Here is a 22,847-nt window from a genome sequence, read left to right on the forward strand (position 1 = left end):
ATAAACCTCACTTAATAAATAGAAAACATAAATAAAATGGAAACATTCAAATGTGTTACAAAAAAATTCTTTAGATCTAGGGTCTCTCTTTTTCTCCATATCACTCTTATTTCTTTTGTCGTTTCTTCTCTGCACTTTTCCGTAACTGATTAATTTTGAGGAATTCATTATGCGCGCTTTCATTTTGTGCTGACTTGACATCTAACTTTCACAGCTCACTCCTTGAGCTCACTCTAATCCTTAGTAACAGCTGTATGACTGTTGCGTTGTCAGCTCAATCCAGTCTCATATCCTTGAGAAGGAAAGGGTGGAGCTGTGATAGATAATCTCAGAGCTCATTTATGCCTTTATCTCCCACAGTCAGCGCGAGCGTGTCCTATCATCTCACTGATCATATATGCTGCTGTGTTTTTACAGGACCAGCAACCATTGCAGAGGCCCTAGAGGAAGAGGAACTCATCAGAGCCATCAGTTCTCAGAAGTGAAGTCTCATCAGAGAAGTCTCCAGGGATCTCAAACCTCTCCTCCCCTTCTCTGCAAGGGGCCGCTGACATGATATAACCTCCAAGCCTCTACGCGCACACGTAAACGAGACCCAGCGACCCCTGAATCCCCCTTCCGCTCTGGAGGAGCCCGAGGTGGTGCGCTACCGCTGAGCTGAGCATGCCTCAAACTCCTGTGTTGTGAAAGGAGAGTGTGCGCTGGACAGCACTAGGCGCCATGCGTCCGTGGACGGGCTCTTGGCGCTGGATTATGCTGGTGCTGCTGGCCTGGGGCACGCTGCTTTTCTACATTGGGGGTCACCTGGTGAAGGACAGCGAGCATCCGGAACGGTCCAGCAGAGAGCTCTCCAAGATTTTGGCCAAGCTTGAAAGGCTGAAACAGCAGAATGAAGATCTGAGACGCATGGCTGAGACACTCAGGTTGGTGAAATGTTTCAAGTTTGATATTTCGTTCAAATTATTCCATTTTCTTTGTTTATCTTCAAACCTGATATACCTGGTTAGTAAGGCTGTAAACGATTAATCGTGATTAATCGAATCCAAAATAAAAGTTTGTGTTTACATAATATATATGTGTGTATCGTATATAAATACACACACATGCATGTATATATTTGAGAAATATTTGCATTTATATACTGCATATATATTTGTATATGATTTATATTATATATAAATATAACTATTTTATATATAAATAACAAAATATATACATGCACAATACACAATACACACATATATTATGTAAACACAAACTTTTATTTTGGATTAGATTAATCGCGATTAATCGTTTACAGCAGTATTGGTTAGTCAGGTACTCGTCTAAGCCAACAGGTTTGAGAAGTAACAACAACCATTTTTGAAAAATTGCTCCCAGTTCTTCCTTTTCACTATTTTTTTCACTACAATTCTCTAGGTAGGATTAGGCAAGATTATTGACTAGTTGTCCTCTTACAACCAAGTATTTAATTGGTGAGGTCAACAAGTTTATCTTGTCAATTTTATTTGTATAGCGCTTTCACAGTGCACATTGTTTTAAAGCAACTTTACAGAAAATCCTGATGTTAATGTTCATAATATTCTAATATCTCAATGCTTTATAGTTGCTTTTAGCAGATTAGAGCTGAGTAATAATATAGTTTAAATTTTGCAATCACATAAACAGTAAGGAGTTGAAACTTGCAAAGCTTTAAAAAGGATGAATTATGAGGGTTGTAACATACTGTTGCTAATAGCTTACCAGTCCTTTCATTATGGTAAAACAGAGTAGTTGCGTTTATAAATTCATATATTTTAACTACTACTGACAATTCATAATGTACAATACATTTCAAGACAATTTACTTTCAGACAAATGTTCGGTGTTAGCAATGTTTATGTTATGCCTTATAATAATGTAGCTCTATTGGTGTGTTTTCACATGCTGGGTTACGATTGGTCCTCGTCAGCCAGTAGCTGATCTTGTATGGTCAGGTTTGCACTAGTGACTAGTCACTTCCTATCATGTACTGTGGCATTTGACAGATGCCCATTGGACTAAATTTGAACTGCTTTGCTAGTTAAATGATCATTACCCTTAGGGAAACTTTTTATAATCAACGGATGCAAACGCACTTCCTCACAGTTCACCTGCCTGCTGTAGTTTTCCTCTAAACGCGTGTGGTGTGCTTTAAAGCCGTGTGTTTGCAGTATGCAAACTTGTGTGTAACGTGTATTTCACTAAGCTGTGGACTTGTCATCTATCTGCTTATACATTATGTAAACTCAGTTATCAGTGTTATTGTAAATAATTAAAATGACCCGGGTGACTTATTCCACAACTGTGCCTCTTAATCTGATATTTGACAGTGATTATACTGTATATACACATGCTCACATAATCCTAAATGTAAAAAAATATATCTAAACATAATACATTGCGTGACAGAAAGGTTTTTTTATTCCTCAACCTAGGCTATATCTTATAAAAACAGTTCCATGCAACAATTTTCCATTCAAGGTTTCTTGCACCAAAAATTTAATTTTTCATGACCATTTTCCAACTGGCCACTATGATCTTACATAGGACAAGTGTAAAATGAATGGATGGATGGCTATTTTCCAGCCTCTTTCCCTGACTTACACTTACAATTTAACTGAACAAACCAAATATGAGCCTAATATTGTTTTTTTTATGACTGATACTGATTATTGTTTTGTTTAGATGATCCAATAGTGTCTTATAATCAATATGAAGAAACAATTTTTAATATTTTTTTATTTCTGCTGTTTGAAACACTAATTATTTCTCATTCAACCCCTGAAATTAAACATTGTGCTTTACAAGACTAATATTGTCAAATAATATAAAGCTAAGTTTTTGCAAGCAAGACATTAACATATTAAGTTATGTTACCTGTGAGTGTTTACTATTGAACACACTGTGTAATAGCGTTGTCAGGTGCTGTTTTTAAAGACCTATAATATCAAACTTGACTACTCCGAATGCTTACGAATGCTACAAGACATTTAAAACCTTGGTAAACATCACGGAAAGTGTTATAAAAAGACTGTATGAAAATGATCCTCCCATAAACGAAAAGAGGAAACAGCACATCCTACTTCCTGACTGGATGTAAACAAGCCAAGAACAACAGATTTTTTGGGGGGGATGTTTTTTCAGAACAAAGAAGACAAAGGCTTATGATTATACTGTAGTAAATTTTTCAAAAGGGTTTTCAAAAAGACACTGCTTTGAAGGAATGCTTGTTTCAACTGCAGTCAGTTCCAGTGAAGTATTTCTCAGCTACAGATCATTGACTGCTACAGACAATTATACATGATTGAAAACAACTGCTGTATGGGCAATGAAAACCATGACAATAATCTGTTGACTTCAGTGACCTGCCTTTACCGGCGTTACACACGACAGACTGACAGATAGAAATATTCATAAAAAGGAATAGGATCAGTATAAATTAAGCTCAATTGACTGCATTTGTGGCATAATGTATGATTACCACACCCCCAAAAAATCTGGATTAGTGTGGCACATAATTTATGTTTGGTGTCACACTGCAATGATGATAATCCTCCATTCGCATATACTAACCCTGTGTTTAAATATGCCGCCTCCTCTACTATATAGTAGATAAAAAAATAATACCTGAATTAATAGTATGTCTGAATTCGTAGTATTTATAAAGCTGCTGCCGAAAAGTACCTGGATGACCTACTACTTCCGGCAAGATTCTGAAGTGTGTATCCAAAGGACACTTTACCGTCCGATTAGGCAACAGGAGAGGAGTTGTGAATGGCAGTGTCATGCCACTTATAGTTGCATCACTTCAAAGGCAATATGCCGGATATAATAGTAAATTCAGAATTCATTCATACTACACAAATTCATACTATAACATACTTTTTTCGTGGGGTAGTACCTACACAGAGTATTCGATTTTGGATGATTGAGTCATTTACTCAGATTCGTTCAAAAACTGATTTGCTCAGAAATAAAATGCCATTACTGTGTGATGCTGGGAGCAGTGCAACAGTAGATTCTTGCTGTGGCTTTGTTGGACAATAAAAATACTGTCTAAAATGTGTAAAAGTTACTTAATATTAAATTATTGTTAGTTGAACTAGAGGGTGTGTGATAAAAACATTTTTTTGCAATCCTGCGGCAAAATATGAGTGCAGTTGCGTTTAGACCAAACATATAATGGTGACTGAGTGCGACCTGTACGCATCAGTGAATGGTGAGATATTTTACTAAATAAAATGATCCTGCCAGAAGAGTAGCATGAGAACTTTATTATGTCTGTTCCGTCTGTATCATCTCAGTCAGCTTATATAAGACTATGCATGCGCAGTAAGGTGAATTTAACATTTTCCAGCGTTTCAGTGTGGATGAGAAACTTTTGGAAAATGCTGAAAAATGCTAGTGTGGCCGGAGATTATTTTGAAACGAAAACCCAGCTCTCAGATGTATCCGGATTAATCTAGTACTTAATGATCACAATTGCCCATTCACATATACTAACCCTGTGTCCTTAGTAACCACTTAGAACTCCTTAGCAACATGTTTAGAGCTTTTCTGTTAAAAGCAATGACCAGTCAGTGTTGTTTGCTGCATGTTTTCAGTAGCTCTGATTTCTCTGATGTAGTAAGTTCCAGAATTTGACTTCTGATGAAGTGTTTGCATAGAGATATTTGACTCCTAAGAGTGTGTATGTGCGTGCCCTACTCGAAGTAGGACAGAATGAAGAAAGTGTTGTTCGTAATTAATGAACATGTACAGTTCTAACGATTTGAAACGGTTAGCTCTCCTCCTATCTCACCACCACAGAACAGTATCAGTGCTGTCAGTCTTTCATTAAGCACTTCCTGTGGGAATTATCACACACACACACTACGATTCCCTATTAGAGCCCACTGATGCTTCATCTCGCTTTTATATTGACTCCTGCGTAAATGAAAAGGCTGATGCGCACACTGAGGGTAGGAGATATGTGGATGAGTGACGGGGCAGGCCAAAGATGGTGCTGTGATTGATCCAAAGAGAGGAGCCTGATGGAAGAGAAGGTGTGTGTGACTCCAGCACTGACACTGACACTCTCACAACAGTGCTGATATAAATGCGGTACAGAAGTGAGCGTCACTGCGATGATCACAATTGACCGTTCGCAAAATCCGCCCCCCTTAGTTACTGTTGCTATGTCCGACAAGCTACGCTGCTCTCACGCCACACCATGTTCTCACGCAGTGAAAAATACATCACGGAGCAGAGAGGACACTGACAACGCGCTGACAGACAGGACAGACCAGGTTACTTTTCGGTTACTTTTGATATTAAACATATTAAACAAAGTCTCACCTTTGAATTTGGTCACGACAGATCACTGTAGAGCCTCAGTTAGAGTCTCTTCCTTCTAGTTTATTTATAGCATCAAATAAACATGAATGAACATAAGAAGGAATGTTGTTTTAACCGCGGAAAGGCGTCAGTACACTCCGTTTTTCAAGTTCAAATCCTCCCATGTTAATCTACTAACTCGCCTGACTGCATTGTCGGACAAAATGGCGGATGGCGAAGTATGATTGGTCAGATCACCTGTCAATCAAGCTCCCTGCGAAGGGTCAATTGTCCATTCACATATACTAACCCTCTTTCCAAATATGCCTACTTCCCTACTATATAGTATTTGAAAAACAACACTTCGTAGTATTTATAAAACAGCTGGCAAAAAGTACCTGGATGATCTACTATTTCCTTTGAGATTCTGAAGTGCTCTGAATCTTTACTATCCCACAAGGCCACAGGAGACGAGTTGTAAATGGTAGTGAAGGTTCGCAATTGATGTTGTAAGTCTCATGACAATGACAACATTGTAGATATAGTGCGCAAGGATTTTATTCATACTATACAGCACATACATTTATAAAGTTTATTCCTTAAATTACGCAATGGGTTCATCCTAGTTGGTCATGCAAATTCACTGTATTGACCAACAGAAAGCTGTGTGAGCTGCGCTTCATGCATCGCTACACTATTGATAACAGTTTAGAAATTTCCTTAATGTGACTGCAACTTAAAACAAGTCGGTTCACTCGGCGACCATCTTGGTAATGCCCACAGTCAGTGGTTTTTCATGTACTTAGCATACAAATACATCTCCTACCTACTTAAAAGTATAAATCTCCTAATTTTTGTTTGATAACATGACTACAATCTGCAATAATATCTGGTATGATACATTTATGTTGTTCAAATTACACTATACTATGTATACATGTTCAATAAAGTAGACAATGAGTAAATAAAGATCGATACCTCTATCTAAAAGGCTGAAAGGGCTTCAGTTCCTACAGCACAAATATAATGTATTTGTGCTTTTGTGTTGAGGACTTTTAGTTTGTAGTTTTGCTTTGTTCTGTTTTCTGTTTTTCACTGGATTGTTTTCAGGTGTTTCTTGTTAGTTACCTTTGTGTATGATAGCCCTTATATTTCACTGTTTCTTTGTCAGGTCTTTTTCCTTTGTGGACGTTCTGTTCCTTTTTATTGTTATTTAATACTACTTTCCAAGTTCATCATGTTTGATAGCCATATTCTGAGTTATGATTTCTAGTGTATTTCTAGTAGTGTTTCATCTCCTTCCTCTAATACTGTCTCTAGATATATATTTGTGTGTGCAGGAAAACTGAAAAGTGAGAAAGGATAAGGGTGGAGATGGACTTTGGCTGATGAAGCTGATGTTTTTCATGATAAGAGCTGATATTTACATTTTTTATGATATCTACAAAACATGTGCCAGCATGTGCAAGGCCGTCTGTGTTTGCCTGGACCTATGTTTAAGACAATTTTAGATATTATGAAAAGTTTCTGATGGATTCATAGCATGAAATTGATTTTGTTTATCAGCAGCAAACCGATGCCGATAGTAAAGTTTTATTGCTCTTTCATAGCTCAGGAGATTTAATGAAATAGTCAGTTACACATTCAGGTCTTAGATATTTCTCATAAAATTCCTTGGGAGAAATAAAAATAGAAACAAATGTGATGATATATTTGGATGGCATATCTAGGTATTTGAGTTCATATAGAGATCTCTGACTTGATTGCAGAATTATTTTGGAATCTTTGCTCAATTCTCATTACTGTCTTGGAGAAACAATGGAGAGATTTAATTTCAGATTTTGCTTTGATTTCAAAAAATGTCTGTCCAGCCAATAGATGCTGCCGAGAGGCCACGCCCACGTGAGCTAAGAGCCAGTCACAGCATGAGGTCCTTGCCTGGCATCGCCATAGCGACTGTAATTCTGGATTCACTGACAGTCCATTAGTACCTACTAAATGTGACTAATTACACTTGGGTTTAGACTTGGCCTTTTATTTGGCCTCTCTATTTGGTGCAGCTGTAATAAAAAACATCAAACTGTAATTAGCTTTGATTTAGGTTTCCCACACACAACTCACATTGACAAATTTCCAAAACAAACTATTTCACACCACCACCAGTCATCTGTAAAAGTGAAAACACACACTTATTTCAGATCCTACTCACATTTGTATAACAAATGTGCACTTTAAGAGCCTCATCATTTGCAAACAGGCACAGGCAGTCATTGACTTCACACACACACACATAGCACACGCTGCGGCAGAGCTGGGATTTAACAGAACATTTTATCTAAAATAATGATATTGTTATTGTATTATACAGTTACCAATAATGTTGCCTATTTTATGCCATTGAAATGGACATTTGATAGTATAGCACCAATTTTAAATTTACTTACAATATATTAACAACAATTTGTTCAATAATTAAACATTAATTAACACCTCATTTCTTAGTTCAGGCTTAGTTCAAATATTCTGACAGTGAATTGGGACTCCTTAACAGATATTGTTTTCCTTCTGTTTACCTGGTAACATTTCTGAAGGCACACAAAGAAAGTTTTTTTTTTTTTTTTTCTGCAATCAAAGATCATTAGAACAGAACTGATTTTACTCGAGAGGAAAATTGACAGCTTCCTCCGTAATTCATTGAGGTCCAGTCTTTAAAGCTCTTTATTTCACTTTGTACTTGTCCTTATGAAAAATTAACACAGTTCTTGTGTAGTATCCATAGTCTAACTGGGCTGTTTGTAATACGACTAGACTAGGTCAAATCATCCAATTGGTTTTTATAATTGAAAATGTGTTATTTGTTATGAAAAAAATGATAAACACATTTATTTCTACTGCTATGTCATATGTACTACGGTTTGTGTTAATATATTTAATAGTTTAGTTTTTTTTAATTGCTTGTCATTCTCAACTTGTATGTCTTCTTGTATAAACACAAAGGAAGGTATGTGTTGCAGTGTTTGGTTTGTTTGTTTTTTGTTGTTGTTTTTTGTCCACACAATGAAAATCAATAGGGTCCATTGTATAGAGGAAAACATTCTTCAGAATATTTTATTATATGTTCGACAGAATGACAAGAGGGGGAGTAAAAGATGAAAGAATTTTCAGTCAAAGTTTTTTTCACAGGCAATTCTTTGTTGAATTCAAAGAACACAAAAATTTATTATTACAAAAATGTATAATACAATTATTAAAGGTACCTAAATGTCATTAAGGATTATTCAGTCCCTTTTAACCCCTGCCTGTATGCTAAGAAAAAGGGGTACACTTAAGCCTGAAATACACTACACAACTAAAATATGAAACAGATTTTCAAAACACTATAGGCATCATACACTTGCCGACTTTTTACAAAGAAAAACTGGGCACCTAATACACTACATGACTGAGGATCATACATTACCAGACAATCAAATTCATTCCAAACACAACAAACTTTGATAGTAGACAAAGAAAAAAAAATCTATAATCGTCTCAAAATATCAAACATGTTTGATATCCTCCAAATGGATGGAATGGAATCATTATTTGATGGAATTATAGTCTAATGAATATAGAGTCTGAGCCCATCATATATTTAGCAATTTTCTGTAAAAAAAAATTATATATATATATATATATATATATATATATATATATATACATCAACTACTCAAAACTTGCAGCATTTACTTTCAGCAATTAGTGTTGACTCGTCCAGACTACAAATTGTAGCATTAATCTTGGCAAAAGTGCATTCCAGCTTGTAGTAATATTCACAATGACATTTGCGACTAAGCCAATTCAGTTATAGTTTTCGATACTTACGATATTGTTTGTAATCTATCACCACACAAGTAGTACCACACAAATTTGTTTCAGCAGCGTTAACACAATGGCACTGTGGAACAGCACCATGAACTTATTAGAGGGACAATCCCTCTACGGTCACCTGGGGTTAAGTGCTTTGCTCAGTGGCACAATAGTGATGGCTCTCGGCTCACTTCTTGCAGGGTTTAAACCAGCAACCTTCCAGATACAAATCCTGAGCTTGCATTACACTTGACACGGTCAGTCATAGTGTAACTGTAGTCATGTTGTGGCATCATCAAGTTCTTGTTCAGCACATCTATATTTCTGTCACACGCACACCTACACACCAGGTGTCATACAAAATGTCCTCCAATTCGTCAGTAATGACTGAAGAGGTTGACTGACTGTCTGTTTGCTACCTCACTGGCAGTTCTTGTCACTCTGAAATGTTCTCACAGAGGCTCAAAACCATAGCCCACAGCAAGCTGTTGGTACTTTCGCCTGAGTGTGACAGTTTTCGGCATCTTTCACTTATGGTTTTCACACTTATTTTCATCCTGTCTGCTTTTTTTGTAAGTGTACTGTATGTGTCCTACTTTTGGTACAAGTGTCTCTCTGTGGGCTGCTACAACATCTCGCAAGAGTTCAGCGTCAGCAGAAAACACGAAGCCTTGTGGGATTTCCATCACACCTCTCTGACAGCCGTTCCCAAACTCTGGTGTGCTTCTAAATGTTTCCCTGCCCCTGCTGTGAGTGATGTGGCCTCATTAGCTGGTGATTGCTGGTTATGTAATGCCACATGATGAAGCTCAGGTTTCTGAGGAGAGGTGATCTATGAGGAGAACAGAAAGCGAGAGGAGGGAGGTCAAGTGAATAGTGTAGCCTCTATTGTTACTGGCTTAGAAATCGTTACCGGATTAAGAGAGAAGACCATCTACTGTTTCTCACACATACACTAATGTCCTCTTGTGGGGGGCTGTCTGGGAGGTTTATGTTTTTAAAGTGTGTGTCAGGACTGTGTTAGCTGTGCCAGTCTAAAAGACAACATTAAATTCCATCCTCAACATTTACTGTCATTTCGAATGTGACCTATTTATGTGTGATACTGCATATTTAGTAATGAATATATTCAATATAACTCAATAATTTAGAATTTAGAGTGAGGTAAAGTCTCGTTGATTGATTATTGATGTATGGAGTATGGAGTATGGAAGTATTATTAAGTATGGAGTCAGTAATATTTTTTCAAAGAGATTAATGCTTAATTTAATTAATAAAAGAACATTATAATTTACAAAAGATTTCTATTTCAAATAAATGCTGTTGCTTTTGAACTTTCTATTCATCAAAGAATCTTGAAAAATATGCATCACATATTCCTCAAATGCTAAGCAGCAAATACTATTTTCAACATTGATATAATAATGTTTTTTGAGCAGCAAATAAGCATAGATTATGATTTCTGAAGGATCACCTGACACTGAAGATTGGAGAAATTATGCTGAATATTCAGCTTTATCATCACATAAATAAATTACATTTTAAAATATTAAAGTTATTTTATATTGTAATTATTTTTTATATGTGAAAAATATATGTTTATATGTTTCATTCAAGAAATTCAGCCTTGGTGATCATAAGAGACACATTTTTATAAACATTTTTACCAACCCCAAACATTGAATCATAGTGTACGTGAACACCAATAGTTCTAGCTATACTAGGTTGATTTCAAACATCGATGTGTTCCGAAGTGTTTCATAATGTAATGCAAAGTACATGTTGCAATTCATAGTGTTGCCACAAGAGGTGCTACAGTAAGCATTAGCATAAACTTCCTTCTATGGTCAGTTTCCTCTTTTTGGTCATGGCAGAGGAGGGCTGTGTTCGCAAACTTCTCTAAAATACTTCCCCTCATGAGAATCCCCACAGCCGATTAGGAAGTCCGTTACACTTTGGACACGGGTCCCGCTAGAAATGGGCAACTCAAGCCATGTACTGTAAGCAATGATGTGCATCTGAACCCATGAGAGAGGGGGGAGTTAGCATAGTGAGGGAAGAGCATACAACTGTCTAAAAAGTTTTGCAGCACACATTTCAGTATTTGTGCCTTGTTTTAAGGTAAAATACCTAAATATCCTTATAACCATACCCCTAAACCTACCCATCACAGAAAACTTTCAGCGTTTTTTACATTTTCAAAAACACAATTTATTATTAATTAAAAGCGGTTTTCCTCTTTCCCATCCTTGGCTGATTTACAAGGCTTTTTATAGGTCATTTTTAGTTGGTTGTTGTGATAATATTTCTCTATATAAGTGAGAACATTTGGCCCTCACAAGTAGAACCAAACCTACACACACACACACACACACACAAACCCCATTTCGCTCATTTCCTTTCTCTATCTCTTCTCGTTTTGTCCTTGACCAGCCAAGAATGACACAAATGTTTGACATGGCAATTTTTCTCCAATTCCAGATTCCCTCTCTCATTCTCAGTTTCGCCCATCTTTCTTTCCCTTTTTCTCTGTCATTCCTTCTGTTGACAGACATCCATATGACCAATTGCATCCAGGTGAAATGGCAATGTGTTGTTGTTTACCATTTCAAAACCCTATGCACGCCCTCCCACAAATGCATTTCCATCCCTCTCTCCTCAGATAAGACTTCTGCAGCCCTATCCTCATTTTTCCTCCCCCTCTTTCTCTTTATTGCTGTCTCTCTCTCTTTTAGGTGAGGCAGGTTTTCACAATGCTTTCCATTCACGCCAAACACATTTCAAATACAGCTCAGATTTCCACTACAAACCCACTGCAAGGGCACAGAGCTGTGCATGAGAAAAAGGTGCAAAGCTCTGCGATTGTGTGTGTTTGCATGTGCTTTGGCCACAAAATCTGACGAAACTTTCATAGGTGTATTTGAAAACATCCTTGTGTGGAATAATATTTGTGAAAATAAATTATTATTATTATTATTATTAATATAATAAATAATTAATTAATAAATGAGAGAATTGTTAGGGGTAAGGTTACTTTTTTTATTTTACTATTTTTATTTATTTTATTTTTAATTTGTATTTCTAATTTCCATGACCTTTTTGTTTTGCCCGTCATTTTTTAGCTTAAATAAAATTAGTTTATGTACTGTACAATCCAGGGTTTCTGTATAGGCTATTCATGCAATGCAATAAAAAAAAATTCAATCTTAGAATCTTGACTAGCCCTAAAAATTACTATACTATAAAGTTAGAGGATAAAATTAACAGAGCTATTGTTTTCAACTGCTATTTATTTTCAGATATAATAATTACACTCAAATAAAAACTGAAATGTTTGTGTGCCACTCAGTTGCACACAATATAGTTTTCATAAACACTTGTTCCATGTGGTTATGAAACCACATGGAACAAGTGTTAAGGTTTCGTCAGATTTTGTGGCCAAAGCACATGCACTTATATAGTGTTTATTTATAGCTAACTAATAACTTTTCTGAGGTAAATGCAATGTTTAGTGACATTTTTCACAAACTTTTTTTTCCCGTCTTTCTGTGATTGAAACACAGATTAATCGATTGCATGAGACATGATTCATTTTAGTAAGTTGTACTGTATCTTTCAACATACATTCTGATGTTCTTGCATGCTTTTTCGAGCTATAACTTGTGTTAAAGTAAAAGAAAAAACTTGCGCTTTGAACTGAGGTGATAAAATGGACAGAATTTGAAAGCTGAGACTTTGTTGCTTATCACAAGTAACAAAGGACAAAAATTCTTTGCGATTATTGGATGGGAGACGCGCAAATAATGTTTGGTGTAGGAAAAACACGCAGACAACACTGGCTTGAACTATGGGAGTTTCATAGGGTGAAATCAAGCCTGCTTTAACGTTGCTTTTTCCATTTTTTAACTGTTAATGCATCATTGTCATGTTAACTTGCCCTAAATTCAACAAAAAAATAGATTTTCTTTACACAGTTTGAGTTATAGTCTGAACATGTTTTTCCACCCCCTTTTGATTGACAGGATATAATCAGCCCTGATCATTGGCTGTTTTTAAACAATCGACTGATAGCCGATGAGTAGTGAAAATGAATGCTTTTATCGTCCGATACCGACTGTTGGCCGATACATCGGTGCATATATTAGAGATGCACCGATTTAGCGGCCAACAATATGTACCGGCCGATAAAAGCAGAATGAAGTGGCCCTTAGCTAAACTAATTTATCTTTTTGTAATTTGAGAGAGAGAGAGAGAGAGAGAGAGAGAGAGAGAGAGAGAGAGAGAGAGAGAGAGAGAGAGAGAGAGAGAGAGAGAGAGAGAGAGAGAGAGAGAGAGGAGAGAGAGAGAGAGAGATGAGAGAGAGAGAGAGAGAGAGAGAGAGAGAGAGAGAGGAGAGAGAGAGAGAGAGAGAGAGTACTGGATATTTAGTCTAGTAAAGGTAGTCATCTCATAAATGAACTACATTTGGCTGAAGGAGTGTCAGGGAATGATGGAGGTTCAGGTCTTGGGATGTTCGTCGGTAATGAAATTTATAAGATGGAAATGTGTGTGTGTGTGTGTTAGACTTGAGGAGCCCACGCTGGGCAGGCTTCGGTCAACTGTTTGTGAGTCTGTGTGTGATGAATAGCCCCTGCCACCAAATGAATTGCCCGCAGTGGCTGCCGCAACTGATCATTGCATTAAATTGGAACTGGAAGTAAGGAGCGAAGGCCCCTGGGAAATTAGCCAACCACAATTCACCTTGACCCAGTAGGCCACACGTTCACTCTTGCTCACACCGGTTCAAATGTTCATAAGCGTGAACATGCCAGTTCCCCAGGCAAGGGCCATGCTAACATGTCTCTCTCTCTCTCTCTGTCTTCCAGGTTACCTGACGGACAGGCCGATGGTGGTCCTGGAGCCGTGGGTAAATTACGTAAACTTGAAGAGCAACTGATCAGAGCGAAGGAGAAGATCAACTCTTACCGTAGTCTCCCTGCTGATGGTGTGTAAATACACACATGTTAATCTAAATAAATGCACACCACAGAGTTTTATAGTTTTTATGTAAAGCTAACGGAACAATAGGATTTTTTTCTGCTGGTCAGGCCAGCGCGTGTGTGCGTGTGTGCGTGTGTGCGTGTGCGTGCTCTTTTTCAGATGTGCAGTAATAGCTTGCTGTTAATACTGAGTGAAGGAAAGATGAAACGTGTCAAATTAATAGGACCCTTTTAATATGGATGAAAAGTGTGTGTGTGTATGAGAGTGAGTATTTGCAGTGAAGGACGGTCATATCACTACAGGCGGTCTGTGTAAATCGTCCTCTAGCCACCCTTTACCTTCTGTGCATATACACTGCGGCCCCAAAAAGTCTTTAGACTCTCCAGACACATTTAAAAATAAATGTAATTCTAAATATTTTTATATAGTGTATATATTTAACTTATAATTAAGACTGTATGTGAACCAGCAGAGATCCAGGGACGCTGGTTCACTTATCATGCTAGTAGAAGTAATGCGAGTTTTGAAGGACATCAGAAATGGGGCATCAGTTTACAATCGGGACTTTGTTGTGTCGCGCCACATTCAGTGTAGACAGCATCATTGATTATAATGGGTTCTATTATCTTTTTTCAGGTGTTAAGCTTTGAACCTGTCCTCAGTCCTGTATAATAGCCCTAAACACACACACACACACACATCCTCTCTGGCTGGTTTCTGGGTCATCAGCTCTTATAGTATTGCAGTGAATGATCTTTTGAGAGGAAGCACTAGAGAAACACTATACACAGGATCACAGCCGTGTGTTTTACGGCCACTGATACTCTTATTGAATGACACCGCTTTTTAATCCCACACACAACTTTGCGCTGCCTATAGCATCCAGACATGTACACAGCAGGACACACAGACTATAGTACACACATTCTTTCATATGGCCAACAGCACGAAACAAACGCTCTATACCTTCATCCACATATGAACACAAATCCCTGAATGCTATTTGCTGTAACTTCTTTTTTAATGGATGACGTCAGTCAATATAGATATCTAGAGAGCATAGTATATAATGCATAATGTTATTATTTTTGGTTCAATAACAATGAGCAGATTACATTTATATTAACTATTTTCATATATTTTACAATGTAATTTATTCATGTGATTACTCCATTACTCCAGTTTTCAGTGTCACCTGATCCTTCAGAAATCATTATAATATGCTGATTTGGTGCTCAAGAAACATTTCTTATTATTGGTATTGTTGTATGTTAAAAGCAATTTTGCCAGGATTATTTGATGAACAGTTTAAAAGAACAGCATTTATTTAGAAAAAACATTATAAATAAATGCTTGTTTTTGCATGTGTGCAGGCCCAGGAAAGGACCAGGAGGAGCTAAGGAGGAAGGTGGAGAACGGTGTTAGGGAACTGTGGTATTTCGTACGCAGTGAGGTGAAGAAACTGGCACTGGTGGAGACTGGAGCGCTACAGAAACATGTTGACACACTCCTGCAGGACCTGGGACACCAGCAAAGGTTATACACACAACTATGTATCATGAATACACTATTTTGACCAGTAAGGCAGATATGCCTGTATTATAAATCTACACTACCTTTCAAATATATTCGGGGGTGGTAAGTTTTCTATTTATTTTTATTTTTATGTATTTTATCCCTATGATCAAAGCTGAATTTTCAGCATCATAATTCCAGTCTTCATTGTAACATGATTCTTCAGAAATTAATCTAATATGCTGATTTGCTGCTCAAGAAACATTTATTATCATCAATGTTGAAAACAGCTGTGCCGATTAATATTTTTTTGGAAACGATGACAGTTTTTTCTGGATTTTTTTATGAATATAACATTCAAAAGAACAGCATTTGTTTGAAATATTAAAATTTTGTAAGATTATTAATGTCTTTACTGTCACTTTTGATCATTTTGCGGCATCTTTTTTTTTAAGTCTCACGTGCCCCTAACTTTTGAACAGTAGTAAACTAAATATGAGAAAAAAAGGGGAAAAAAATTATATTTATCCCCTAAAAAGTTTTTAGGATTCCCCCCCCCCCCCTGTTTAAGGTGATATTTTTTCAAAACATAACATTCTGTACAATTATTGCTCTTAATTAGGAAACCAAATCAACTTCAAATGCAACAGTAGCTTTAAAAAAATATTACGGTATCATAACATAAACACTCTGCAAGGATATATTTGAAACGATTGGCCAGTCCCTATACTCTCATTAAATCTGCATTACACAATTAACTTAATAAGCCTACAATACAATATAAAGACATACAAAAAGAAAAATGTATTTGATGTACAGGCATCAAAACATTTTATTATACAATAGAAAAAAATAATTAACTGATTTTAACCAGAAATTAACTGAAATTAACTGGTTAATACCTTTTGTTTTTCTTATTTTCTGCACAAGCTCCACTTTGACTTGTCCTAATCATGTACTACATTTTATTAAAAGGGGAAAAAAAACTCTCCGTTTCTAATCTCTTTCTAAACAGCTGTAATCTCATGTGGCAGTAATTCCATTACTGAGGTTTAATGGGTGTGTATGTTTAGATCAGTGCGTTTTCTCACACTTGAGAAAAAAGGCGACCATGTAATGCCGAACAGACGCAAAAAATGTTTTAATCATTACTAGAACAGTCTTAATTGTATTGTGGATGATTAGCAAATCATAGGCCAGGCCGAATTTCAAACTAATTTAATGTTATTTCTTTACAAAATGCTCTGTAATTAGCCATAATTAATTGGTTTAATTAGCAGAAACGCTGTGATGTGGTTGTTTGTAGTTTTGAGCTGTGTTTTACAGTGGTGTTTATGTGATGTTTAGGTCCATCATGACAGACCTGTATCATCTGAGCCAGGCAGACGGTGCTGGAGATTGGAGAGAGAAGGAAGCTGAAGAAGTGTCCGACCTAGTACAGAACAGAATCATGTATCTACAGGTACATAACATACTCACCTTAATTGTTTTCTTTTTTTTAATTTTTTAGAAAGGCTTTATTATATTTATGATTTACATTTTCAGTCATTTGTCCCTTGAGTTTGAGTTGATGGCATTTGTGGCTAAGATTTTGATTCAGTTCTGTAAAAATTTGTTCAGATTTGCAAACCAATTCGCTTAGTGTGTTTTTTGTCAGTAGGTGGCTACAAGTGAGTCTTTTGATATTATTAATGGATCACTGAATCGTTTACTTAACCGATTCATTACAAATACCAAAATCATTTTTTATTAAAAATTGCATGTTAAAAATCTAATAAGAGGCTCTTGAAAGAGTTTTTAAATTGAATATAAGAAGAAGAATTGTATTGTATAGTCAAGTCACCTTTATTTATATAGCGCTTTTTTACAATACAGATTGTTTCAAAGCAGCTTTACAGTGACAACAGAAAAATAATGCAACAAAGTTTGTTTCTAGAAGAAAATAGCATCACAGTCCAGCTTAAGTAAGCTCAGTGATGGTTCATTTTTGTTGTAAAAAGTTTGTTAATTTAGTTAATTTATATATATATATAGTCGCTCAGGAGAAAACCGTGATCTCATCGTCCAGCTCAGTTCAGTTCTCATATAATGGTGTCAATGCAGGTATAGTGCTACTTGAGTAAAAGTGCAGTTTGTAAGGAAGTTAAAATAACAATAAAATATAACATTTAGGCCTGGTTTCACAGACAGGGCTGTGATTAAGTTTAAGCCAGGATTAGGCCTTAGTTTAATTAGGACATTTAAGTAGCTTTTATTAACGTCCCCTAGAGAAAAAAAAACATTACTGATCTGCATCTTGAGACAAAGCAATGATATTTTCTGATATCTCAGTGCAAGACAAGTTGCATTCAGTTAAAACAGCTCAAACTTGCATTTTAGTCTGGGACTAGGCTTAAGCCTGGTCTGTGAAACCAGGGAATAGTATATAAAAATAAGGAAAAACAAAATGTGTGTTGACAAGTGTAAACATGCAATATAAAAAAAGACGTCACATAGGGCAAAATGTGTTAACATTTTAAGAAGAACGCTATACAAACATACTCGTTTTATATCATTTGAAACTGCTACGGCAGCAGGGAAGATGCATGGACATTAATTTGAGTTATTTTAACATTGTTTAGTTTTTACCTAAAACCTACTCTGTTCAGATGGTCATACACAAAAAACAACATGTCCACATTCAAGCATTTCATACAGTGGGCTTAAACAGCTCACCCTTTTACAGCAGATTTAGTTCACAAACAACTGATAGTCGTGTCCTAAATATGATTTTCATTTACAATAATAAATTTGGCATTAGTAACTTACTTTTCGTGTACGCACTCAAGCTCAGAGGATCTCCCGTTCTCGGCTCATTTTGAGTCAGACTTGTGAATTCAGTGAATTGTTAACTGGGGACTCGCTCTGACTGGATCATGTGAATAAGTGAGTTGTTGACTCAAAAACAGATGCAGTCGGATCGGTTCTATTCACAAATTAATTGTTCAGTGCGATTTGTGAACCGTTTCATTCAATAAGTTCTCATTTAATTAACTGATCAGCACCCATGAACAGACGATGTACTCAATGGACTTTACATCTGTTCAAAAATATAACCAAACTTTCAAGATTCGGGGGATACAATGTCAAAAAAAATATACTTTTCATTGAACAACACATATATGGCTTAGCTCATGAATATTAGGGTTCTCTTCATGCCTACAGTATTTGGCACTGCTTCCATCCCTCACAGCCTCTGTTTTGTCTATGTTTTGTTTGTTTTTTCAAATTAAACATGGCTTCTGTTTCGAATAAAGTCTATTAGCTGAACAAGATCACATACTCACTCACTCCTCCTTCCCTTATCAGTGAGAGGGGTGATTATATTTCATTTGGCGGGACAGCAGTATATTGTCTCTCTCTCTGAGACGGAATGGGGCGGTTGTTTTGCACTGACTCCACACTGGAGACTAGACTGACATTCAGCTGCAACACAATGCAGTGCCACGCACAAGCACATAGGCTGTAATCAGCAGAGCTCAGCTTGATTCTGATTCTCGGTTGATTCTCTTGCAGAAAGACTTTAAACCGCTGTCACACGGTGAAGTTAAAGATGGAATGTCAACAGCACATTGTGGCTTTTACCTGATAATCATATTTGTAACTGCATATTTGTGATAGATTTATCTTTAAGTTTTATACAGTAAGCAGTGGTAAAAGGGGGTCTTAGGTCTGCAATGCTAAGTCGTTAAAAATAAAAAAAAGTCGAAATAAAGAGTCTTAGTTATTTTTAGTATTCTGGGTAAAAGTGTGGGTAATGGGGCATTTAGCAAAAGCAAGCAAACTCACAAAAAACAAGTTTACATAAAATATGACCGATCACATTAAAATGGGTTTATGTGCAATTAAAATACATATGGTTTGTGCCAACCACGTGTTTTTTGTTGACAATTATTATGAAATAATCAATATCTCCTTTTTTCATATACATACAGAACATGAATGCATGTACACATTTCAAATAAATGCTGTTTTTTTTTTTTTTTTTACTGTCTATTTATCAAAGAATACCACAAAGATATTAAGCAGGGCAACGACTTTAAACTTTAGACTTTAGTTTAAAAAGTTTCTTGAGCAGCAAATCAGCCTATCAGATTGATTTCTGTCACAATGAAGCCTGGAGTAATGGCTGCTGAAAATTCGGCTTTGCCATCCTAGAAAAAAAAAAAACATTTTAAAACCTATTCAAATAGCAAACTTTTGAATAATAATAGTCACAATACATTATATATAATACTTGTTTTATACAATCAATTAAATATTTTGTATCTATTTATAATTTGTATCATATTAAAATATTGAGGCTGAATACAGCAAAACATTACACACATTTGTATCCCATTGAATGTGAAGCATTGTTATAATATCTATTTAATGATAATGCTAAATAAAATTCAGTATTAATACGATTTAAAAGTAACACGTTCCTGGATTGATGATGATGATGGGTAGACATTGGATCGTTCTGATGGGTCAGGCAAAGATTGAGAAACACTGCTTTGTATTATAATCTACTCATTGGGCCCAGGGGAAAACTTTTGTGCTTCTTGTACTACATTAACTTTGGCTAATAACTTTGTTTCAATGCTCTCTCTCCATCAGAGAGACGGGTTGAAACGGTAATGAGAGCTGGAGTGTGATTAAAGTGATGGAGTGTATTTTACTTTGTGTGTGAGAGACAGACAGGTTGATAACAAAGAAGCCGTGTCTCTTATGAAGAATGACGGTCCTCTGTCTGTCTCACTACACTGCTGTCATCCATCTCTTATCTATCTCTTGCTCCTTCCATTCTCTTTACTCCAGTCATTCTCCTCTCTATTGTCCCAGTATGAGAGAAACAGCAATACATGGAGGGACCATTTTTTGTCTTGTTTGTTTCGTTTTCTTTCATCCAGCCAAGTTCATTCAGACATTATTTTCTTCAGGCATTAGGGCCAAATGTATCATTTCCTCCAGCACATACTAAAAATATTTTCATGCCAGAGATGATTGGAGAACTTGATAAATCTGGTTCTCTCTGTATCCTATCATGTTTTTTTCTTACTGGTGGTTTTGAAAGATGTATAATACAAATGTCTTGAACTGCTCAGTGAACAGCACGGTACAAAAGACACACTTGAGCTGTCTGTCTTGCCAAATGCAAATTCATGGTGTTTTTGACATCTAGCAGATCAAGGAACCTGTTGGACTGTAAAAAATGTCGTATACAGCAGCCTCAAACTGTCTTTCTACTGTAATGCAATGCAATTCAGACATTTTAAGGTACGATTTCAGTATCAAAAACTGTCCTGTATGTGTAGAAACCTTCAAACCTCTCTTTCTCTTTACTGATCTGTAGAACCCTCCGGACTGCAGCAAGGCACGCAAGCTGGTGTGTAACATCAATAAGGGTTGTGGGTACGGCTGCCAGCTGCATCATGTGGTCTACTGCTTCATGATCGCCTATGGCACGCAGCGCACGCTCATACTGGAGTCACAGAACTGGCGCTACGCCACCGGCGGCTGGGAGACCGTCTTTAAACCCGTCAGCGACTCTTGCACTGACCGCACGGGGGCCTCCACTGGACACTGGTCTGGTCAGTAACATACACGCACACTCAAACAAGACAGGACACATAACACACACATTCAAGGCTAAAAAGTGCAATAACTAAATCACACTTCAAGTATTATTATTATGATTACTTTCAAAAGTTTGGGGTTGGTAAGATTTTTTTTATTTTGCAGTTGGTACGATTTTTCAAGGTTGCAGTTATTTGTTCAAAATACATTTTATTCATTATAAATGTACTGTTTTTTATTTTAAATGTATTTAAAAATGTAATTTATTCCTGTGATGGTGAAGCTGAATTTTCAGTCTTCAGTGTCACATGATCCTTCAGAAATCATTGTAAAATGCTGATATGCTGCTCAAGAACCATTTCTTATTATTTTCAATGTTGAAAGCAGTTTTGCTGCTTAATATTTTTGTGGAAATCATGATGCTTGGTTTTATTTCCGAATAGAAATTTCAAAAGAATAGCATTTTTTTTTTTTTTTAATTAGAGGGTGTTTGTTAAATGTTTTTACTTTCACTTTTGCTCAATTTAATAAATACTTGTTGAATAAAAGTATTAATCGTCAAAACAATCGTACTGAACCCAAACGTTTCAAATTACCTCAGCTATGATTGGCTGATCTCTTCGAATGTTAAATGAGTAATACTGTGCAGACTGTACAGACTGTAGTACAAAGGGGATGCACAGTATTTCGGTTATCGGCAGATAATATAGTTTTGTTTTAATTCATCTGTTGGATATATCAGTCAATACTGGATATGTTATTGTTCATGCTTATTTCCCATATTTGCACATTCAGATTACCTTTATCAACATCTTTAATCTATACATTATAATATTGTGATGCCTAATTTTTTTAGCATCTGAAATGATTAATTTTAGTTTTTATAGTTTTTTTATTATTATTATTATTATTCAAGCAAAATAGTATATAATTGTATCTGCCATTTGTCGGTTAGCTGCCATAACACAAAACAAATTTTAAGCTTATTAGTATTGGCAGAATTTTGATATTAGCGCATCCCTAATTAAATTCAGTCCATGCTAAAAATGTGCCAGATGGTTGGGTGAAATTTAGAAGTGATCAGGGACCTTGAAAATACACTTCATCTGCTTGTTTCTTGTGCTGAGATTGGGGATGGGCATTTTGTTTATTTTATGTACTGTAATTATTATTATTTTTATTTATCTTTCCAGTACACATGTTTTTTTGGCATCTCGCTGTTTTAAATTGTCAATTGGAGTGCTGGTCAGCTGATTGTTTTTCATAAATGCAAGAACATTTATTCAATAATGGATGTTTTTGAAGTGTTCAGTTGGGAAACACACTAACGGTCATTTTGATATACACTGGTCCTGTGTAAGAGTCTGTCTAATAGGCTGAATCCAGTGTTCGGGGAAATCTCTCTACAGCTGGAGTGAACCTGCTGTGCTCTTAAAAGGAAAGCGGAGGGGAAGGAGAGACTCACTGCCTTTAAAACATGAAAGAAATGACCTCAAAACAAAAGCAGCGCTTTCCCATCACTCTTTCCTCCCAGAGGACACAGTCTCTCTTAGTTTGCCCTAAAG

At 36.3% G+C, this 22,847-nt stretch overlaps 1 protein-coding gene across 2 annotated transcripts in view; it reads left to right on the plus strand.

The window, feature by feature from the left end:
• Positions 1-22,847, plus strand: part of fut8a (fucosyltransferase 8a (alpha (1,6) fucosyltransferase)) — a 93,419-nt gene that overhangs the window by 62,435 nt on the left and 8,137 nt on the right. For both annotated transcript variants that reach the window (XM_079633674.1, XM_079633675.1), the window contains exons 2-6: positions 365-923; positions 14,052-14,170; positions 15,540-15,702; positions 17,029-17,143; positions 21,059-21,296. In XM_079633674.1, coding sequence (XP_079489800.1) covers positions 721-923; positions 14,052-14,170; positions 15,540-15,702; positions 17,029-17,143; positions 21,059-21,296 — 838 coding nt within the window. In that variant the 5' untranslated portion in view covers positions 365-720. The remainder of the gene's footprint in view (positions 1-364; positions 924-14,051; positions 14,171-15,539; positions 15,703-17,028; positions 17,144-21,058; positions 21,297-22,847) is intronic.

This window comes from Phoxinus phoxinus, assembly GCF_949152265.1.
Source record: "Phoxinus phoxinus genome assembly, chromosome: 13".
NCBI classification, from domain to species: Eukaryota; Metazoa; Chordata; class Actinopteri; order Cypriniformes; family Leuciscidae; genus Phoxinus; species Phoxinus phoxinus.